This window comes from Equus asinus, chromosome 2 (genome assembly GCF_041296235.1).
Source record: "Equus asinus isolate D_3611 breed Donkey chromosome 2, EquAss-T2T_v2, whole genome shotgun sequence".
NCBI classification, from domain to species: domain Eukaryota; kingdom Metazoa; phylum Chordata; class Mammalia; order Perissodactyla; family Equidae; genus Equus; species Equus asinus.
In genome coordinates this window covers 152,444,199-152,463,458 of record NC_091791.1, presented here as the reverse complement: position 1 = coordinate 152,463,458, position 19,260 = coordinate 152,444,199, and the positions used below count along the sequence as shown (strand labels likewise).

Here is a 19,260-nt window from a genome sequence, read left to right as displayed (position 1 = left end):
TCTTCTCCCCAAAGCTCCCTAGTACACAGTTGTATATTCTAGTTGTGAGTGCCTCTGGTTGTGCTACGTGGGACACCACCTCAGCGTGGCTTAATGAGTGGTGCTAGGTCCATGTCCAAGATCCGAACCAGCAAAACCCTGGGCCACCAAAGCAGAGCGCATGAACTTAACCACTCGGCCATGGGGCTGGGCCCTTGGGGTAGTTTTTTTCATACAGCAATAGACAACCGAAGCATTCTTTCATTCAAAATCCTTGAGACCAGCTGTGTTTTGCAGTTGAGAATTTTTTCAGACTTTAGGAAGTTAATACAGTGCATACATCACATGTTGTATAATACTTCCAGCAGGGCCTATGGCATAATCAAACATATTCACATTTCTGCAGCAAAATGTATGGCTATTCACAATAAGTGTGATAAATAGGGATTAGAAATACTCTTATCATGTCAGGTTTTGCTCCCAAATGAATCTTGGTACCAAATTATAAAAATCTTTTTGATTTTTGAAATTTTGGACACGCTTATCTCAAAGCATAAGATTAAATGAGATATGTATGGAAAGCATGTGAAACAGTGCCTGGCACATAGTAAGTACCATTATTGATCAGTATTGTTTAGAATTTGGGATCAGGGGTATGTTGGGTACAAAGATAGGGAGAACCTGACCTGATCATAATCCTCAGGGCCAAAGGATGCATCCTGCTGCAAAATATGGTGCAGCCGAGCCTTCACCCGGTGCTGGCAGCTGCTCAAGGAATCGCCATCACTGTCCAGGAGTCCATTCATGTTGGCACTCTTCACCATTTGTACCAAGATGGGTGTCAGCTCCCCTTCTAGAGCCAGAAGGCCCTGCAGGGGAAGCACAAAGTCTATTAGTTTTTCTTCCAGTATAGTCCCCCTAGGCCTAGATGGTCCCAGAGATCAAATGAGAGCTGGCTTGGAGAGCTGGGGTAAGGTCAAGGGGCCTACCCCCACTAATTATTCTCAGCTCATTCTCAGCAGTATAGAATGGGGTCAGACACAAGAAGAAACTTCTGAGTCGGCACACAAACACCCTGAAGTTTCCCAACTAGTTCTCCAAATTCTCTGCTTCTCTACCTAATAGATGCTGGGACTGTGAGAGAACTGGTGTGCACCTTGGCAAAGGCAGCAGCAGTCATCTGGACTCGGCCCTCATCAGAGGCATAGATCTTGAGATCATGACGGAAAGTGCTATGGAGACGAAGCAGCCCACAACCAGGGAAGCCAGCATAGTCACCTGGGGGCAAACGGAAGAAGCAGGAATGGATCGCTATAAATACCCACATGGAAGAAAGAATGCTCATTTCCCCTTTAACTTCTCCATTTCCTCTGTCCCTTTGTTTCCCCAACTTATTCCCTAATCATTTTATCCCAGCCCTGCTACATATTTATCCCCCCCCCCCCCCCAAAACACTCACCCTGTCCTCCAGGGTACATGCAGCGAAAAGCTCGCCCCAGCTCCTCAGCCTGAACACGGCCAGCAGGAGTCAGCTCTCCACCCCACTTCAGTACCAGCAGTAGAGATGGGGCCAGAGCCTCCCTTTGTGGGTCTGTGGGAACAAGGGGCAGTGAATAGGTCTAGATCTAAGGAAAATAGTGGGGACATCTAAATGTTAGGTCTTCTGAGGAGCCCAAAAAGGTAATTTGGGATAGAGGTCATCTAAGAGTTCAAGATGAAGAGATCTGAGTGGTAACGGGAAAGGGGTATTATATCTCACCTTGCCCCTCATTAGAAGCTTTTACTCCATGAGGGTAGTAAGTCAACTGTACCTTCCGATTGATGCCTGAGAAGTGACCATACCTGCAGGATAAACTTACAGTTTACTTTCTACCCCAGCACCCAATTCTCACTGTTATTGGCTCCCATTTCCTATCCCCTTTCTCACATCTCGAGCACAGACTTCAGCTGCTCCAGTTTCCCAGTCTTCTCCTCGATCTCACCACCTGCTTCTTTCTCCAGTTCACCCAATAGCAGCCTTGTGATGTCCAGCACCTCCTACAGTTAAAAATAGGGTATCCCTGCAGGAGGCCAAGTCTTGGCCAGTTACCCTATCATCCTGGTCTCTCATCAAGGCCCTCAATCCCATACCCTCTGTCTTTCCCATAGCACTGCTCCTCCCAGCCGGATACACCACCTTATTACCTGTAGCTGCTCGGGCCGCTTTAGTTTTAATTTCCCTGTCTTGTAGCCACCGTGTTTTTCAAACAGACTAAAAAACCTGAAGAAATAAGGAGAAGCTTCAGTATGAAGTGAGACAGTCAAAGGTTCTGGGAGCTGCCCCCTCCCATCTCCCTGACAAAAAACTATTTGTCTAAATTAGGACACTCTTCCTACCTTGAGTGTGTCACTTCCATCTTCATCTTTTGCTTGGGGGTACGATCCCCATGACGGATAATTGCAATGACACAACGAAGTTCCATCCTAAGATAGGCTATTTGTTAGAGCCTCTCCCCCATCCTACCCCACATCCCTCCCATCATTTCATCCTTCTCAACATGTTAAAAAACAGAGGAAAAACTTTCCAAGATTAGGAACATAGTTAGGGTTAAGGAAACTGTCTAGAAGAGACCCAGGCTCCACTACCCAGATGGCACAGGGTCAGGAAGTAACTACTGGTCTGACTTAGGTGCCTTAAGTAGGTTACTCCATATTTCCTACTTTTGCTCACATAGTGCCAGATGTGGTAGGGACAATGGGAATGTCCTCAGCCTCTGTGGGGATGGACCATGGGATCTGGAACTGTGGGGCAAGCTCCCGCATTATGGTGTTCCTAGAAGGAGAACATGAAGAAGCCATGTGAAAATGAACAAACCAGAACTACACATATGAACAAAGCTCACAGAAACTAGCAAGCTGTAGAAGAATACATTAATATAAAGTCTAAAAACATGCAAAAAAACACCCCCACATATGTGGTAAAAATACTAATAAATGCATGGGAATGACAAACACCAAATTAAGGATTCTGGTTACCTCTGGGTGAGAAGGAAGGGGACGTAATTAGTGAGGGATATGTAAGGGCTTCAACTGTATTCTTAATTTTTGTTTCTTAAGCTCAATGGCGAACACGTGGTTCACCATATTCATCATTCCTTACTCATTTTTGAATGCTTTAAATATCACATGATTAATTTTTTTAAAGTCAAGTTGTAAAACAGTACTACAGTATGATCACATTTAGTACAATGTAGTTTACTTATACATGGCATAAGTAAATAAAAGACATACTGTTATGTCTAAAACTTCTGAGGAGTAATTACTTCCAGGGAGTGCAGTGTTGGGAAGGCAAGAGGACTGAGGAGCCCTTTCTCTACTTTCCTTTTTCAGTTTTAAAGAATTTTTATAACATTTAAAATAAAGTAAAAGCTTTCTAACTCTCTTCTCTAAGCCCGTTCTCCCCACCCCAGACCACTGTGCCCCTTACCCCAGAATCTTGGCACAGTCATCATAGTATTTCATTGAATTCTTAACAAAACTGAAGCCATTGACATCACACACAAAGGAGTGACCATTGGCACGAAGAAGGTCAAAACCACAAACTGTTTGCTGCAGGAGAAAGAGGAAAGATGAGAACAAGAGAGCCACTCCTTCTTCCCAGATCCGTGCCCCTGTCTCTCTCCCTCATTCCATAGCACTCCCACCCCCACCCCACGGGCCTTCCTCCACCTTAAAAGCTACGCAGACTTTCCTGGCCACCAGCTTTTCCATGGCAGTCAGCATGACTGGATATCGAATCTCTTTCCCTTCACTGTCTCGTTCGACCTTCCCATCCAAAGCTGGAGATTTTCTGGCTTCAGCATGGGCATAATCTGGCCCCACTGTATACACCTGCAGGTACATAGCATCACTGAGTATGCCCACAGCTCACCCTGCATATGAGAAGACAATATGAGCAAAAGGTCTATAAACTAGTTTCAGAGTAAAAACACAAAAACAAAAACAAAACCCTGAGTATTAAGACCAAGGAGACCTACATTTTTCTTATGGAGCCCTAGTGTAGTACCATTATGAAGCTTTCTCCTTGAGACTCCAGCACTATCATCTAGTCCTTACTAAGAAATAACTTACCAACATTATACCATTTTCCATGTCACCCTTGTCCTTGCTCTAACAGTGACAATGTAAATGTCTACTTCCCCCACTTGTTATCTTCACCTGAATATGAAAGCCAATCACATTCACACTTTATTTTCTATGACCCCCTCCACATACTCCCACTTGCTTCCCAAGCATCCCATCCCACCCAGACATTTATAACCTCTTAAATCCCTGTTTCCACCATAACCTTGACATCTGTGCCATCTGTTGGCATAAACTCCTCATAGATGTATGACCCTGTCTTTCGGACGCTGCTCTCAGGAGAGTAAACGCTGCTTCGGCTGCCAATCTTCAGAAGGAAAAGGAAGAAAAAAAAAAATCTTGCTTCCACCTTGTCCCCAAATCCTCCAGCTTCCCTCCCCACAACCTCATTCTTGTCCTTCTACCTGTCTGACTCCCCAAATGCTCAAATGTCCCCCACACCTTACGGAAGAGGCGTTGGCTTCCTCCTCCAGCTGAGCTGGGGTAGTAGATGTAAACATTATGGTCCTCTGCACTCACTGGCTTCTCCACAAACGGCTTGGGAAAGACAGCTCCATTTACCTCTACTTGGTCTTCTCCTTCTATCAGGTTGCACTCTGAAAGGTAGGTGTGTGGTCATTCCTAGGACCTAGGGTTGTAGAATATTTCCAACTCCTCTTTCTCCAAGTTTTAATCTCCATAACCCTCAAATTTCTATGGCCATATCTTAGTAATAGATATGATAATATCTGTATGGTATATAGACATAATAATACATATATAAGAGGTCCAAGGCTCTGTCCAAAGACACACAGCTCTAACTCTACCCATAATCCAATAACCAAAGCCTCACTTAGATAGGTGGTACACAGGAGATGTTGAGAGGGTGAAACTGGGCTAAGTCATAGAAAGCAAGGCAGGACAGGACTGGACAAGGCCAGGTACTTACCCTCTGGCCGGGCAGGGTCACGATTGAGCACAGCATATCGAGGCAGATCAATACCCTCCTCCTGCAGGATCCGGTACACCTCCCTCCTGTCACCCCGAATAAATTAGCTGGGAGAGGTGGGGGATGGTGACTAAGGGGACAAGCTAGGGATTTCATGTGCTCAGGAATTGGGAGATACCAGGGTACAGAACTTAAGAGGGTATGATATGAAAATTAAGCATGTTTGTTTGACTCCACCCCTCCCAGAGCGGTCATGATCTCAGAGCCACCCATCCCACCGGTCATCAGAAAGCTATACCTATCCTGGATGTAATACTGCATAGCCAGGTCATTGATTAGAAAGGGGTTTCGAAGCTTGGAGTAAGCAACAGCTTTGTCCAGAGGAAAGCCTGGGATGGAAAAAGGAAATAGAGAGACCAAAGAAAGAAAGTGAAAGAGAGAGAGTGAGAAAACAGTAAGAAAAATAGAGAGACATATTAAAGCTATTAGTTGCCACTGAGCTCCTCTACCCATCCAACCCATCACTTATCCTTCTGCCCAACTTCCCAACTCTAGTATATCCATCAGGAAAAAGTAAGAAAGAAATTATTTTTAGGGTCTTTCCAGAGACCCAATTCTGTCAGAGACCCTAAGAACCTTAGAGCTGTCCTGAAGTTTGAATATGGGCTTGAAACTACTCCCAGCAACTCCTCCAAGATGTAGGGAAAGCAAACCCCTTTGTACTGTTCTCTAGTGTGTCAGGAAGAGCTGATGGCCTCTTTACTATTTGACAGTAAGAACCTCATTTCCTACTCCAGCTTTCCCAACACCATTCCTTCCTATTTTCCTTCATAGAATCCAACCTTTTGAGTGGAAAGAGATGAGACAGTGGCAGGATGGCCAGTTTTCCACAGGTTCATTGAGGATCACATCTTCTCCCAGGATGATAACAGTCAGGTAGTCAAATCTGCAGAGTCGCTCTAAGATTTGGGTCATTGGCTTGGACTTGGATTTCTTGGTCATAGCACAGATGCCAACAATGATCTGAGGTTCAGGAGGCTACAGGGAGAAAATGCTGTCAGGAACTCAGGAACTTCCCACCTAGACCATGGTTATCAGGGAACACTGTCTCATCTCCTTAGGGCAGAGTTTCTTGCCAGGACTTTGGACGTATGGGATAAAGGTTGTCTTCTAACTTAGGTCTAGATTGGGGTGCCTGTGTGGATTCCTACTGCCTACAGAATAGGAGCCTTTCCACAGGAAATGTGTGCTCAGGCGGAAGAGCCAGAGAACCAATAACCAAGAGACAAGAGGAGGAGGGCATAAGGGCAGGGATTTCAAAGAGAGACAATCTAATCAATCTCCACTGTCCCTCCCCTTAATCTGGAGAAGGGCTGCTTATGACGAGTTTATGCATTTGGAAAGAAAAGAGAGGTGTCTCCATCCAATGGAATCTCAACTCTATGACAGGGGTCCCAACACCAAGTGACATAATTTTCTCTAGTCTTACCACTTCATCCTCCTCATCCTCAAGGAGCTCGCCGTCACTCTCTTCTGTCCTCATGCCTATTCCACGGGTGCCCAGCCCCTCATCTCCAGCTCCAAGGAAGAAGTGGGCTGTGGCACTCTCGCCCTCACTGGCCGGCAATGACCACATCCCCACCGGAGCACCCACTCATCCCGATCTGCAGTGGAGGGTATCTCATTAGCTCAGAATCCAAGCCTCATGACAGTGGGTGGGGATGGGGAATGGGAATGAGAGATAAGAGGAAACTACAAAGGGACTAAGGGAAACAGGAAACAAAGCTATGGTAAGAAGGATCAACAGGAAAGGAGGCGTGTGGGCTGTGACTTGAAATGACTAAAGATCCATAAGAGAAAAGCAAGATCTCCCTTTTCCTCCTTGCTCACCCCACCCCCAACCATGAGACTGGTAAGAGGATCAGTAGATTAACCCTTACAGTGCTGGCATGTCCCTGATTCTGCCAGCAGGAAACACCATTAACTCCAGCAGCAAGTAGGAAAGGCAGTTCTTCATGGAAGGCTACTGTTGATTCCTACCAGAAGAGAAGGTTAGAGTGACATTTCAAACTTTGGATTCATTCCACAATGTTCCTAACCCTCCTCCACCTCCCCACAGTAGTGTTGAACTCAGGGATTTAATTCAAGGGCAGAGGAATGAAAGAGCTCAGCTGCCTTTGCCCTTAACCCCCATCTTCATTCCTACCAAGGATTAACTCAAAAAACATTTATTGAGGGCATCTTATGTTCTAAGCATCATATTAGAACATTAAAATCCCCTATGCTCCCCCCACCTCTCCTTTACCTGCTCTACTTTAAAATATAGATGCCTAAGTCCAGAAAATCTGTTCAAGGAAAAAGATCTAATGCTGGTTGAGAGACTGAGGATACAGGCATCCACACAACATCCTCCAGCCCACTCTCAAATTGAAATTTCAATTTTCTCTCCACTGTCTTCTGGTACTACAGACCCAAAGCTGGTCTAGGCCAAGGTCCCTCACACCAGAAGCTACAGTGGAAAAAATCCTGCCTAGAGCCACAATCAGTGAGGATATCATAAGACTTAAACTTGAGTCAGGACAACCTGACAGTTCTACTTCTGCATACATACATTTAGAGTAGTGGTTCTTAAACAATTGTGATTATGCTGTGCAGGGGACATTTGGCAGGAGACATTTTTGATTGTCACAACTGGGGAGGTGCTATTGGCATTTAGTGGCTAGAGGCTAGGGATACTGCTAAATATTCTAAAACACATAAGGTATTCCCCTACAAGAAAGAATTATCCAGTCCAAAACGTTAGTAGTGCCAAGGCCGAGAAACCCTGCTGTAGGGAAACTCACGCACATAAGAAGACATGTGCAAGAATGTTCATAACTTACCTGTTGGTAATGGAAAAAACTGAAAACTCAGATATTACAAGTAGAAGAATGGATAAATACAATGTAGTGTATATAAAGGATAGATTACCAGAAATTTAAAAAGTGAATCAAAGCATGTGACAACATGGACAGCTTCCAAATGCAAACAAAAGAAATATACACGTAGTACAATTCTATTTGTATAAATAAAAAATATTACATATGTTAATGACTATATACATAATTAGTAGAAGTATAAAAACACAGACTGGAAAGAAAGACATCAAATTAGTGATAGTGGTTAGTTATCTCTGAGGAGAGGGAAGAACAGAATTCAGAAGGAGTTGAATGGAACTTAACAACCTTATCTATAATGTGTATTTCAATTTTTTAAAAATCTGAAGCAAATATACAAAAAGTTAACATTTGTTAATACTAAATTGTGGGGATGTGGGTATGTGTTATTTTTTTCCAAAAACAGAGTCACACATCAGCAATTTTCCATGTTCTCCAAAAGTTCTCAGAAATACTGACTAATGACTCTAATGAAAGTCACAAAGTCCTTAAGTAAATGGATTAATAACAACTTTTAAAATAATCTTCAATAATTACTTTCTGTATTTTTATTTTAAGCCCTTCCAATATAAGTGGGATTTCCAGCTTTGATTAGAAAGTTATAGCTAACCTTTATATAGACTTCAACCTTTCCAGTCTTCACCATCTGCTTGTCTCCATTTTGTCCTTAGACTTATAATTTACAGTTGTGCACTGCAGGTCTTATACATACACTCCCCCTCCTGATTAATAGGCTATTTCTTTGAACTCCTTTTTAGTGACCTGACCCAATTTCCATGACTTGTGGCAAATAGAATTTTGTTGTACTCTTTATCCTTTCTCTGAAGCAGGAGCTTTCTCTCATGTCTAAGATTCCTAACGCTTCACCCTTTCTTCCACTAAGTCCTTGGTTTTCCACTGAATGTACAGTCAAGTTCTTGACATTCTACTATAATTCTCTAACAGGGGATAGTAATAGAATGGGGAAGGAGAGACTCTTCACAAAATGGGGCTGAAGAGAGGTGAAAGGCCTAAATTCATAGTTAACAAAGCAAAACTAGAAGCCTGACAGAAACAGCTATGAAATAAGCCAGGATTTATTTACATGTACCTCTGGGAGAAGCTGGGGTCTAATATGGTGTTCTAAGAACCATTCCCCTATTTTCTGTGCTCTTCTCCCCTAACACTTTTTGCGAAAGAAAGGAAAACTTCAGACTCTACACTAGGCTAAAGGGCCGTCTTACTCTGGCCCAAATCAATGCGGAAGGAAAGAAGGAAGGAAGCAAAAGGAAGGATGGAAGGGAGGGAGGGAGAAGATAGGTAGGAAAGGAGAGAGGGAGGGGCAGGTGAGCAATCTTCTCAGGAACATCTATGTTAAATCAGATCTGGAGGAGGAGTAGATGGGAGGGTAAACTGTGTAACTTCTTTATCCCTTAGAATTTAGGGCTGCTTGCAGTAGTCCTCTAATTTCGTTAATCACCATGCACTGGATGGAGGGCTCCATCAGTGGTGAAAGCGAAACATCAATATAGAGTCCAGGCAGGAAGACTTCCAACACAGTAAAACTCCTCAGGTAACCAACACTATGTCCTTCCCACATTCCACAGTGGACCCCTTAGCTCCTTCTTGATGCGATTTTTAATCCTTCACACATACCCTTATTCTGACCCTGGTGAACTGTGCTGAGACCCATGTTCACAGTATCAATTCACTCACATTGCCTTCCTTCTCCAACTCGCTAAAATGACTCTTCATGGACGCCCCTGACCAGTCCCAACACTGACTGCTGTCCCCTCCCCCATCACTGATCAACTAATCCAATTAATAATCCAACTAATCCCCTCACTCACTGATTCCACAGCCATAAACAGTCCTTCAAACCCTCAGATGAGTCACCACACTTGGTAATATATTTATATCGAACCCTCAATGATGCGCCACTAAGACTGCCTGAGATCCCATCTTTCCTCACACTGCCCTCTCTCCAGGCTCACCTTCTCTCTCCTCTCTGCAACAACCCCTTCCTCAGGCTGACTCACTCCCACCCCGCCTCGCACAGACGTCCCCACCTGGACCCTCTCTCCTGCTGCCTCCGCTCCTCACGCGGACCCTCACACGTCCTTCTCTTCTCTCGCGGACCCCCTCCTGTCCTCTCCTCACACAGCTAGCTCCCAGTCGCGAACACCGCCCTCCCAGCCCGACTCCACTACCTTTGCCCGCCCCCGCCTTCCTCGCCTCACTCTCCCTGCGCTGACATTGAGGCCTCTCCGCTGGGTCTCTTTCCGAAGCTGCCCGCAGCGGGTGCTAACCCCAGCCCTCGCCGCCCGCGGAGCCCACTCCCGCCAGCCCACCCCCTCAGATACCGCCCCCAGCCCCAGCCACTCCCCCACCGCCCCCGGCCCTCACTCACCCGCCTCCCTGCGCTCGCGCAGCCGAACCTGCCGGCAGCGACACCTGACAGCGGCCCAATCAAAGCGCGACTTCTCTGCGGCGCCACCAATCAGCGGAGGGCGCGCACCGGCAGCGGAGTCAGGCTGCGTTGGCCCGCGCTTCTGCGCGGAGGAGGGTGGCCCCTAGTGGCTCTAGGGAGGAAGTGCAATCTGATGCTCCCCTTCCTCCGATTTTCTAACTGCGTCGCCACAGTCCAGATGCGTGATCAATACAGAGGCTTTCCAGTAAGACGAAGAAGAGGGGGAAAACGAGATGCAGAGGAAGAGGCAGAGTTTGTGACACTGCACCTCCTTGAGGACAAAACCCAGTCTTCTGTTTGTTTTATAAAATACGACGGGGTATGATGTCCGTAAAGATCCAATAAATGTAGGTTGAAAATGTTAACAGATGTAGAGGAGTGAGGGTGAGATTGGAAACAAAAACAGAGACAAAAAGAGAAACAGATCAGAAAGTTAAGGAAAAGAACAGACTGATTTATGGAGGAGACAAGAAAATGGATGGATATGTAAAACTGAACAAGTTGAGTCCTATCTCCGTACTCTGTTTGCTCTCTACCCTCCAGACTTGTTTGAATCCTGAATGACTCTTCATGGACGCCCCTGACCAGTCCCAACACTGACTTCTGTCCCCTCCCCCATCACTGATCAACTACAATAGCTGTAATAGCTGTGCAGCCTTGTACCAGTCACTGAACTTCCCTCAGCCTCCGTTTTCTCAACTGTAAGAGAGTGGGATTAAAAACCTAATGCATAGGGTACTGATTATGTAAAAGCATTTTGTATATGTTTGTATTGTTATTTTTATCTTTGCATCCTCACTTACGTTTCCCTGGTCAACACAATTCCACGTTCCATGTTTCTTCTCTGCAACCTTAGGGATCTTACCACTTTTTCAGTCAGGTGCCTCATTATACTGACCCCAAGGCCTCCCAAATGAGATAGAGGTGATTCTAAGGACTGGCCCTAAGGGAAACAGATACCTCCCTAGTTCATGTGCAGGCTCACATCCCTTCCACCACTCCAGTTCTTCAAACAAGTTATTAAAGCATTTTCCAGGTAATTAACTTGTCTTCTCATCCTCCTGATAATGTACACTCAGTCTCTAGTCATCCATTGAAACAATCTAATTCAATTCAATGAAATAATACATACAAGAGTTCCTTGTACGGCGCCAGCCCGGTGGCACAGTGGTTAAGATCGCAAGTTCCGCTTCTCGGCAGCCTGGGGTTCGCCGGTCCGGATCCAGGTGCAGACATGGCACCGCTTGGCAAAAGCCATGCTGTGGTAGGCGTCCCACATATAAAAGTAGAGGAAGATGGGCATGGATGTTAGCTCAGGGCCAGCCTTCCTTGGCAAAAAGAGGAAGATTGGCAGTAGTTAGCTCAGGGCTAATCTTCCTCAAAGAAAAAAAAGAAGTTCCTTGTAATTGTAAAGTGCTTTATAAATATTATTGATAATTATTATTATTAAATAAATCAATATATATCAATTACTTCTTATATGTTATAGGGTAATTTTTCAAAAAATGAGTATTAATACATTATGTGCCTGTGAGAGGCTCACAGGGAGCAAGAAAAGTACACAAATACCTATCTTTTCTCAGTGGAGCTATTATTCAAATTTTGGCAGCTACTTTCTAAACTTGAGTGATTTTCTACTTTTCTGGGCAAGTCTTGTTTTACCTTCTGTAATTATTTCTTCCTGCTTCCTACCTCTTTCATCTTAGCAACTACTCTCTCAATCAAATAACAACTCTACTGCTCTGGAAGATTATCTTCCTCCTTTATCTGGGTAAATACACACCTTTCCAAGTAATTATACTCGCTTACTCACAGCTACTCCTTAACTTAGATAATGAGCCCCCACAACACAGACAACATTTTCTCTCTCTCTCCAAGGGTGACCACACTCCACTGCAGAGCTCTATCTATTCTCTGATAACTGCTCTCTTACCAGGAGAAGAAGGAGTTAAGTGATGGACCTAAAAGAGAAGAGGATGGCTTCCAAGGATACCTACAAATGAGAAAGGAGGAAAAGGAACACAAGGGAAGAGGACCAAGGCACCTCCCTCCACGCCTGTGCTTTCCTTAGAAGGTTGAAGAAGGATTCCTGAGAGAAATGAAGGGAATGAGAGAATAGGGGTAGGGTGAGGTCTCATCAGTGGGGCCAGAGGAAGAGAATATCTCTTTCTCAAGTACTCTCCCTTAAGATTTCCAAGTATCTTACTGGCTGTGGGTACACCAAGATAGCTGAGGGAATAATGCCACCATGCGTACCCCACCTTAACTGACCCTCCATAATGAAGCCCCACATCTGTATTTGGGCTCCAACATTCATTTTCCTCCCTGACAGGACAAATGTCAAGCCACACCCAAGTCACACTTGGAGCTGTGGGAACAAAGCCCCTCTCAAATATGAGGAGAAAGAGGAGGAGAGGGAACCAGGAGGAAGGTGGAGATTCCCTGGTGACCTTATCCCCTTGGACACCACTCTTCCTTACACTCTGGATTAAACAGCATTAGGGAGCCAAACACACCTGGTGGTTGGAAATCTGTGCCTGCCTGTTCCATTCCTACACCCAGTGATCTCACCACACCCTTAACCTCACCTTACACTCCTCTCCAGCCCAGGAACTGGGAGCTACAGAGAGGTAAGAGAAGGGAAAGGAGGAAGGGCAAACTAACAATTTCCTGTCCAACCCCAGGCCCACGCCCAGTGCAACCAACAGGTAGGCAAGCCTGCAGAGGCTATTCAGAGGGAGTCCCGTGTGCAGCAAACGGGTCTGAGCCTGGAAAAGAGGCTGAGAAGTAAAAGATCAAAGGTAAAGTAAGGGATGGGGCGGGTGGAGGCAGAAAAAAAAGTGGAGGATTATGAGAAGTGGAGGCAGGACAAAGCAGGGCTTCAGACTTGGGGGCAGGTTGGGGTGGGGGAACGCAGCATAGATGGAGTAAGAGTTAATATTTCCCTGACAGCTCTCAGGGAGAGCAATGCTCAGCCTTGTAAGAAGAGCACAGGTGTGAAAGGAGGCGCCTTGGTCCTCTTCCTGGTTCTAAGGGAAAGGTGACCTTGAGCCAGCGGGTGTCTTTCCCAGTGTCTGTCTCTAACTCTGTGCTTTCTCCGTGTCTTCCTCTGGTAGCTGTGTTTATTCCGCGGTTTCCCTGTGGCCGCCTCCCCTGGGAAGCCTGGGGCAGGCCAAAAACAGAGAAAATGTTGGGCAATGTCACCCTTTCACACCCACAGAGCGACGAATCGGTTTTCCGGTTAAACTGAGAGGCTCGGGGGAAGGGTGTCTGGGTTTCGCTATTCCCGTCGGGTGCTGTCCTCTACTTGGTGCTGAAATATGGGCGCCTTACCCCAGGTGGGCCGCATCCCCGGCCTAGGGGTGTGAATCTCCAGTCCCCCTAATCTACCTGGCGGGTGCTGCCCACCTCTGCCCCCGCATACCTAGCGCGGTGGCAAGCGGGAAGGCGGAGCCTGCGTGAGCCCCACCCCTGGCGACTGCGGCTGGGGCCTCCCTCTCCTCCGCCCGCCCGCCGCTAGCTCATTGCGCCTCTCCTGCAGTGTGGTTGGTACTGGCTCCTACTCCCTCTCCAGCCTCCACTCCGGCCCCCACTTCGGCGCCAGCCTCGCACCCAGTTCTGGCCTTCAGTCTGCCTAGTTGCATCCTCCCTCTCCGTTCCTGCCCTGCTCCAGCTCCTGCTCCGGGATTCTCTAGCTGGACCCTCAGGCCATGGCTGGTCCCTTCTCTCGTCTGCTGTCCGCCCGCCCGGGGCTGAGGCTCCTGGCTTTGGCTGGAGCTGGGTCTCTAGCCGCTGGGATTCTGCTCCGCCCGGAACCTGTACGAGCCGCCAGTGAACGACGGAGGCTGTATCCCCCGAGGTATCAGCGTCTGAGGCGCGGGGGGGTTGGAGGGCCAGGTGGTGACGGGAACGCAGATGTGGATGAAGATGAGGACCCGGGCAACAGAGAAGGGCTATAATCACGAAGGCTCTGGAGTGAGGCACTGTACAGTCTGGAGACCTCAGTGGGGTGGGGGTGGAAGCCAAAACCAGAAGGTGAAAGCATTCCTGGGGACCTGTAACCTGCAGTCCCCGCCCCCAAGACTAACTCTGGCTCTGTGAGTTATGCCTGTGCTCACTCTATCCAAATCCCTAAATGAGAGACCAGGAACTATCCTTTTCGCTCTCCTCAATCTCCTTTTCCTGCTGTTCTCCCCCATTTCCTGAATTCCCCTCCTTAGTCTTTCCCCTCCCCCATTCCTAATGTTGTGCTCATTGGAGGAAAGAACTGAGCATATCTGGGGGAATTGAGCCGGCCAACCAGAGGAAGCTAGACCTGTTGGGAAAGAATAGACCCTGAAAGTCCCTAATGAGATTACCAAGGTTTAGACTCCCTCTAATCTCCCCTCCCAAGGAGCAAAGCCAGACATGGCTAACTGGACAGCTCCCAGCTGACTGCACTGGGTGTAGGCCCCCTGTGCCATCCCTCCATGGTTACTGGGTACCCCCTCCCTAGCGCTGAGTACCCAGACCTCCGAAAGCACAACAACTGCATGGCCAGTCACCTGACCCCAGCAGTCTATGCCCGGCTCTGCGACAAGACCACACCCACTGGTTGGACGCTAGATCAGTGTATCCAGACTGGCGTGGACAACCCCGGCCACCCCTTCATCAAGACTGTGGGCATGGTAGCTGGAGATGAGGAGACCTATGAGGTAGGGGGCCCTCAGAGTTTCCCTGGTGACCCAATTCATCTTCCCAGTAATCCCAGCTCCTTCCCCCTAAAAACCCCTCATTTTCCCTTAAGACTGGACCATCATACTCATGTTTTCTGACCCAGTGAAATCAATCCACAACTAAAGCCTGGGAAAGGATTCCCTCTCCCTAACCACTCTTTCCCTCTTAATTCCCCCTCAGGTGTTTGCTGAGCTGTTTGACCCTGTGATTCAAGAGCGACACAATGGATATGACCCCCGAACGATGAAACACACCACTGACCTGGATGCCAGCAAGGTGAGTTAAATATTCCACTTCTGACTTGCATTGCCTTATGTACAACTCTCCGTTTCTCCAACTCCCTTCCCCTTAATTATTTCCTGACTCATGGTCATTATGCTGCTGAGCTTTTAGTCTTGGTGTGGGGAAAGAATTGTATCTTAAGGAGAGGATAGATGAGAGGAAAGGGTAGATGAGAATAACCATACCCCAAGGTGGGCACTTTAGGGGAGGGTTCATAACACCCCTTTCAACTTGAGTGCTTGTCCAGTGGGCTTCTCTTTCCAAAGAGGGGTCCTTTAGAAGACCCCTCTAGTCCTTAAGGTCTCTCCTTCCTCAGGGCCCTCAGCTCCCTCCCACTGTCTTTTGGTGACTTACATTAATTTCTCGTATTTCCTAGATCCGTTCTGGCTACTTTGATGAGAGGTATGTATTGTCCTCGAGAGTCAGAACTGGCCGAAGTATCCGGGGACTCAGTCTGCCTCCAGCCTGCACTCGGGCAGAGCGGCGAGAGGTGGAACGTGTGGTGGTAGATGCACTGAGTGGCCTGAAGGGTGATCTGGCTGGACGTTACTATCGGCTCAGTGAGATGACAGAGGCTGAGCAACAGCAGCTTATTGATGTGAGGGGCCTTGAGAGGGAGTTGGGTGGGAGGAACAGCTGAAAAGAAGAATCAGAGGGGAGACTGGGCCAGATGAGATTGATGGGCTCTGAGATGCTTAGGGGTACTGTGAAGATTCTTAACCCAAGTCCCTTTACTCTCCCCAGGACCACTTCCTATTTGATAAGCCTGTGTCCCCATTGCTGACTGCAGCAGGAATGGCTCGAGACTGGCCAGATGCTCGTGGAATCTGGTATGAGGCTGACCTTACCTCTTTTGTCCCCATGCCCCGTAAGTCTCTTTTTTTCTCTGTCTCTCCCAATTCTTGCTCTGCCTCTTGATGCCTGTCCCTCACTCTCTCTTGCCCTCAGGCACAACAATGAGAAGAGCTTCTTGATTTGGGTGAATGAGGAGGATCATACACGGGTCATCTCCATGGAGAAGGGTGGCAACATGAAGAAAGTGTTTGAAAGATTCTGCCGAGGCCTCAAAGAGGTTGGAGAAGAGTGTATAAGGGAACTAGGTTGGGAGGACGTAAGGAAAAATCAAACACTGGAATAGGTAGATTGACCATATAGTTTATCAACCAACTCAGGACACTTTTGATAGTGAATGGGATCATCATCAATCACTCCAGGACAATAGATATAAATCAGGACTGTCCAGGGACAATCAGGATATATGGTCACCCTAAGAATAGAAAGAGAGAAAGAATGTGAGGAATCTAAGGAAGTAAATAAAGCAGTTGCCAGATAATGCAAAAAAGGGATAACTGAGATGGTGGGTCAGTGCCTGGGGTATGTGGTGTGGGAGGGTAGGGTATGCAGATAAGGAAAAGGTATGAGCCTGGATCATACCTTTGGAGTGAGAGATTGCTGTGTTCATGATTCTAATGTAACCACCCAGTGCTGAGCCAAGGTAAGCCTTGACTCTGGATTCTGTCATTCTTGCTAAAGTATCATGTCTAGGTTTTAAGCTGGGAGTGAGAGGGAGACCAGGGAAGGTGGAGGATGGGATGACTTAAGTTCCAGAATGTGTGGCTCTACATGAGGGGTTGAACTGAATCTCAATCCTATATGGATTGGGTCTCCACATTCAATTCTAGATTAGAAATCCTCATAAACCCAATTCTTGTTGTATGTTCTCGTATATACAGTTCTATTTTGGACTTATAAAGAGAGAGAGCTCCTCTTCTTTTCAGATTCTAGCTGGGAAGTTTCTACTGTTTTTAGCAAGTAATAAACATATTCTGACTGTAAGTAGGTAGGGAAGTTCTTTTTAAATTATATGCCTTGATTTTATCATCTGTAAAGTTGGGAGAATAAGACTTCCTACATTTTAAGTTGTTATGGGGATTAAATGAGATAATACATGTAAAGTGCCCAGCCCATAGTAAGTGTTCAATAAGTGTTAACTGCTGTTATTATCATTCTAGATGGAAAGGTTTCTCCTTGTTCAGCATATAAGCTATCCCTCTATGCCATGGTTATTTCTGAACTATGAACAGGGTCCCCTTTACTCATGTTAGGTAGTCATCTTCATGTCCATCATTCTGGCAGATCCCCTGTCTCTTCAACTCTAATAGTCATCTTCATGATTAGGATGCTTAAGTAGAACAAAAATACCCTTCCCACACTGCCTACTTCTCTCTCTCACACGCACATAACAATGAGTCCAGCTCTTCTGCACTGTTTTCACCTTTCTCTCTGCTTTCTCACATGTGCTCTTTCCACAGCTAACAGAAGGCTCTCTTACCTCTTCCTCTTGGAAAGACTACACCCTCATTTTCTGTCTGGAGGAAGCTTCCAGGCTCTCAGCTCATTAGCAAAGCAAAGATAATCAATGCATGGAGAGGAGCTCATTGAATAATCAATCCTTTCTTAGCTCACTTTACCACCTCCGTTTGTTTCACTAGATCATCCTCAATGCACCATTCCTTCAAGTTTCTCTTCCACACACAAGATATTTTTATACAATCTCATCATTATGGGCTTGCAACATCAAAATTACCTTATATGCATGATAATAAAACCATTTCCACACACACACACAAAAAGAGCAGTGTCATTCTCTCACAACCCAAGTTTCTGGTTCTAGACACATTTATAGAGTTCCTGTGGCTCTAGCTAAGGGAGGGTCCACATATCCCTGACTTTTCACTAACAGAGATTTTGTGGACTCAGGTGGAGCGGCTGATCCAGGAGCGTGGCTGGGAGTTCATGTGGAATGAGCGTTTGGGATACATCTTGACCTGTCCGTCTAACCTGGGCACTGGACTTCGGGCAGGAGTGCACATCAAACTGCCTCTGCTAAGCAAAGTAAAAGAGTTGTGGGCTTAGAGAGGGGTGTGAGTGAGGAAGGTGGCTGTGTGTGGATGGGAGGGAGTGGGCACTTTGAGAGGAGCCAGACACATTGTGACTAAAGGGTCAGGGGAAACATCTCTGAGCAGGTTCAGGTAGGTTCAGATCGGTCTTCAGGTAGGACCAGTCTCTGCCCTATTGACTCTGCCCCCAATCCCTATCTCACCTCCAGGATAGCCGCTTCCCAAAGATCCTGGAGAACCTAAGACTCCAAAAGCGTGGTACTGGAGGAGTGGACACAGCTGCTACAGGCAGCGTCTTTGACATCTCTAATTTGGACCGACTGGGCAAGTCAGAGGTGAGATCCTTAGAGATTAGGGCGAGGAGAGGTCTGTGGGGGTTGACATAGGATGGTGAGCCAGCCTCAGGAATGCAATAGAATCTGAAATGAAATTCAGGTTGAGTGGGGAGGCAATTGGAAGTGAGTTCCCAGAGCAGGAAAATCAGTGCTAAAGAAAGAAACTCAGGTTGTGAGAAGCAGAGATGGAGAGTTAGTGTCCTCCAGGTGGAGCTGGTGCAGCTGGTCATCGATGGAGTTAACTATTTGATTGACTGTGAACGGCGTCTGGAGAGAGGCCAGGATATCCGCATCCCTCCACCTCTCGTCCACAACAAGCATTAACTCCCCATCCCCAGCAGATGACTCAAGATCCCCAGAAATTCTGCCCATTCTAATGGTGGCCAGTTCTACTTGCCCTGGATGCCCCCTACCCCACTCCCGTCCTAGTAAAGACTCCTTGCTATGCTCCAGCTGTCTGTGTTATTTCTAATGGTGGGGTGAGGAGGGACTAGCCTCTAAGAAAAAAGAGGCAGTGGGGTTATTTATGATGGAAAGAGATTCCAGATATGGCATGCCAGGAACACTGATTCTCAGGTGGGTGGAAAGCATTAGCATTTTACCCATATTTCTC

The 19,260-nt window shown here is 46.7% G+C and overlaps 2 protein-coding genes across 25 annotated transcripts in view; one reads left to right on the top strand and one right to left on the bottom strand.

Moving 5' to 3' along the window:
- Window positions 1–11,674, bottom strand: part of PPIP5K1 (diphosphoinositol pentakisphosphate kinase 1) — a 42,085-nt gene extending 30,411 nt beyond the window's left edge. For 6 of the 21 annotated variants that reach the window (XM_044765018.2, XM_044765025.2, XM_044765031.2 and 3 more), the window contains exons 1-18: window positions 10,355–10,460; window positions 6,970–7,065; window positions 6,519–6,693; window positions 5,872–6,067; window positions 5,328–5,418; window positions 5,030–5,115; window positions 4,543–4,697; window positions 4,307–4,408; window positions 3,688–3,849; window positions 3,446–3,567; window positions 2,690–2,791; window positions 2,356–2,442; window positions 2,164–2,239; window positions 1,907–2,016; window positions 1,739–1,821; window positions 1,439–1,570; window positions 1,136–1,257; window positions 666–848 (exon numbers count right to left, since the gene is read on the bottom strand). In XM_044765018.2, the coding sequence (XP_044620953.2) occupies window positions 666–848; window positions 1,136–1,257; window positions 1,439–1,570; window positions 1,739–1,821; window positions 1,907–2,016; window positions 2,164–2,239; window positions 2,356–2,442; window positions 2,690–2,791; window positions 3,446–3,567; window positions 3,688–3,849; window positions 4,307–4,408; window positions 4,543–4,697; window positions 5,030–5,115; window positions 5,328–5,418; window positions 5,872–6,067; window positions 6,519–6,665 (1,956 nt within the window). In that variant the 5' untranslated portion in view covers window positions 6,666–6,693; window positions 6,970–7,065; window positions 10,355–10,460. Of the gene's footprint in view, window positions 1–665; window positions 849–1,135; window positions 1,258–1,438; window positions 1,571–1,738; window positions 1,822–1,906; window positions 2,017–2,163; window positions 2,240–2,355; window positions 2,443–2,689; window positions 2,792–3,445; window positions 3,568–3,687; window positions 3,891–4,306; window positions 4,412–4,542; window positions 4,698–5,029; window positions 5,116–5,327; window positions 5,419–5,871; window positions 6,068–6,518; window positions 6,694–6,969; window positions 7,066–8,575; window positions 9,954–10,354; window positions 10,464–11,546 lie in introns of those variants that run through there. The other 15 variants (XM_044765022.2, XM_070502548.1, XM_070502570.1 and 12 more) reach the window with 8 other exon arrangements.
- A 1,348-nt stretch (window positions 11,675–13,022) lies between these two features.
- CKMT1B (creatine kinase, mitochondrial 1B) lies at window positions 13,023–19,099 on the top strand. 4 transcript variants are annotated; one of them, XM_014847108.3, is made up of 10 exons: window positions 13,023–13,215; window positions 14,088–14,273; window positions 14,910–15,108; window positions 15,311–15,406; window positions 15,789–16,010; window positions 16,157–16,242; window positions 16,361–16,484; window positions 18,173–18,307; window positions 18,522–18,647; window positions 18,855–19,099. In XM_014847108.3, the coding sequence occupies exons 2-10, from the start codon at window positions 14,125–14,127 to the stop codon at window positions 18,969–18,971; spliced, it is 1,254 nt and encodes a 417-aa protein (XP_014702594.1). In that variant the 5' UTR covers window positions 13,023–13,215; window positions 14,088–14,124; the 3' UTR covers window positions 18,972–19,099. The 4 variants fall into 4 exon arrangements, with proteins under 4 accessions (XP_014702594.1, XP_070358617.1, XP_044620952.1 ...); XM_070502516.1 differs by having other exon boundaries at window positions 13,039–13,122; XM_044765017.2 differs by having other exon boundaries at window positions 13,077–13,215; window positions 13,956–14,273.
- Window positions 19,100–19,260: the final 161 nt, after the last annotated feature.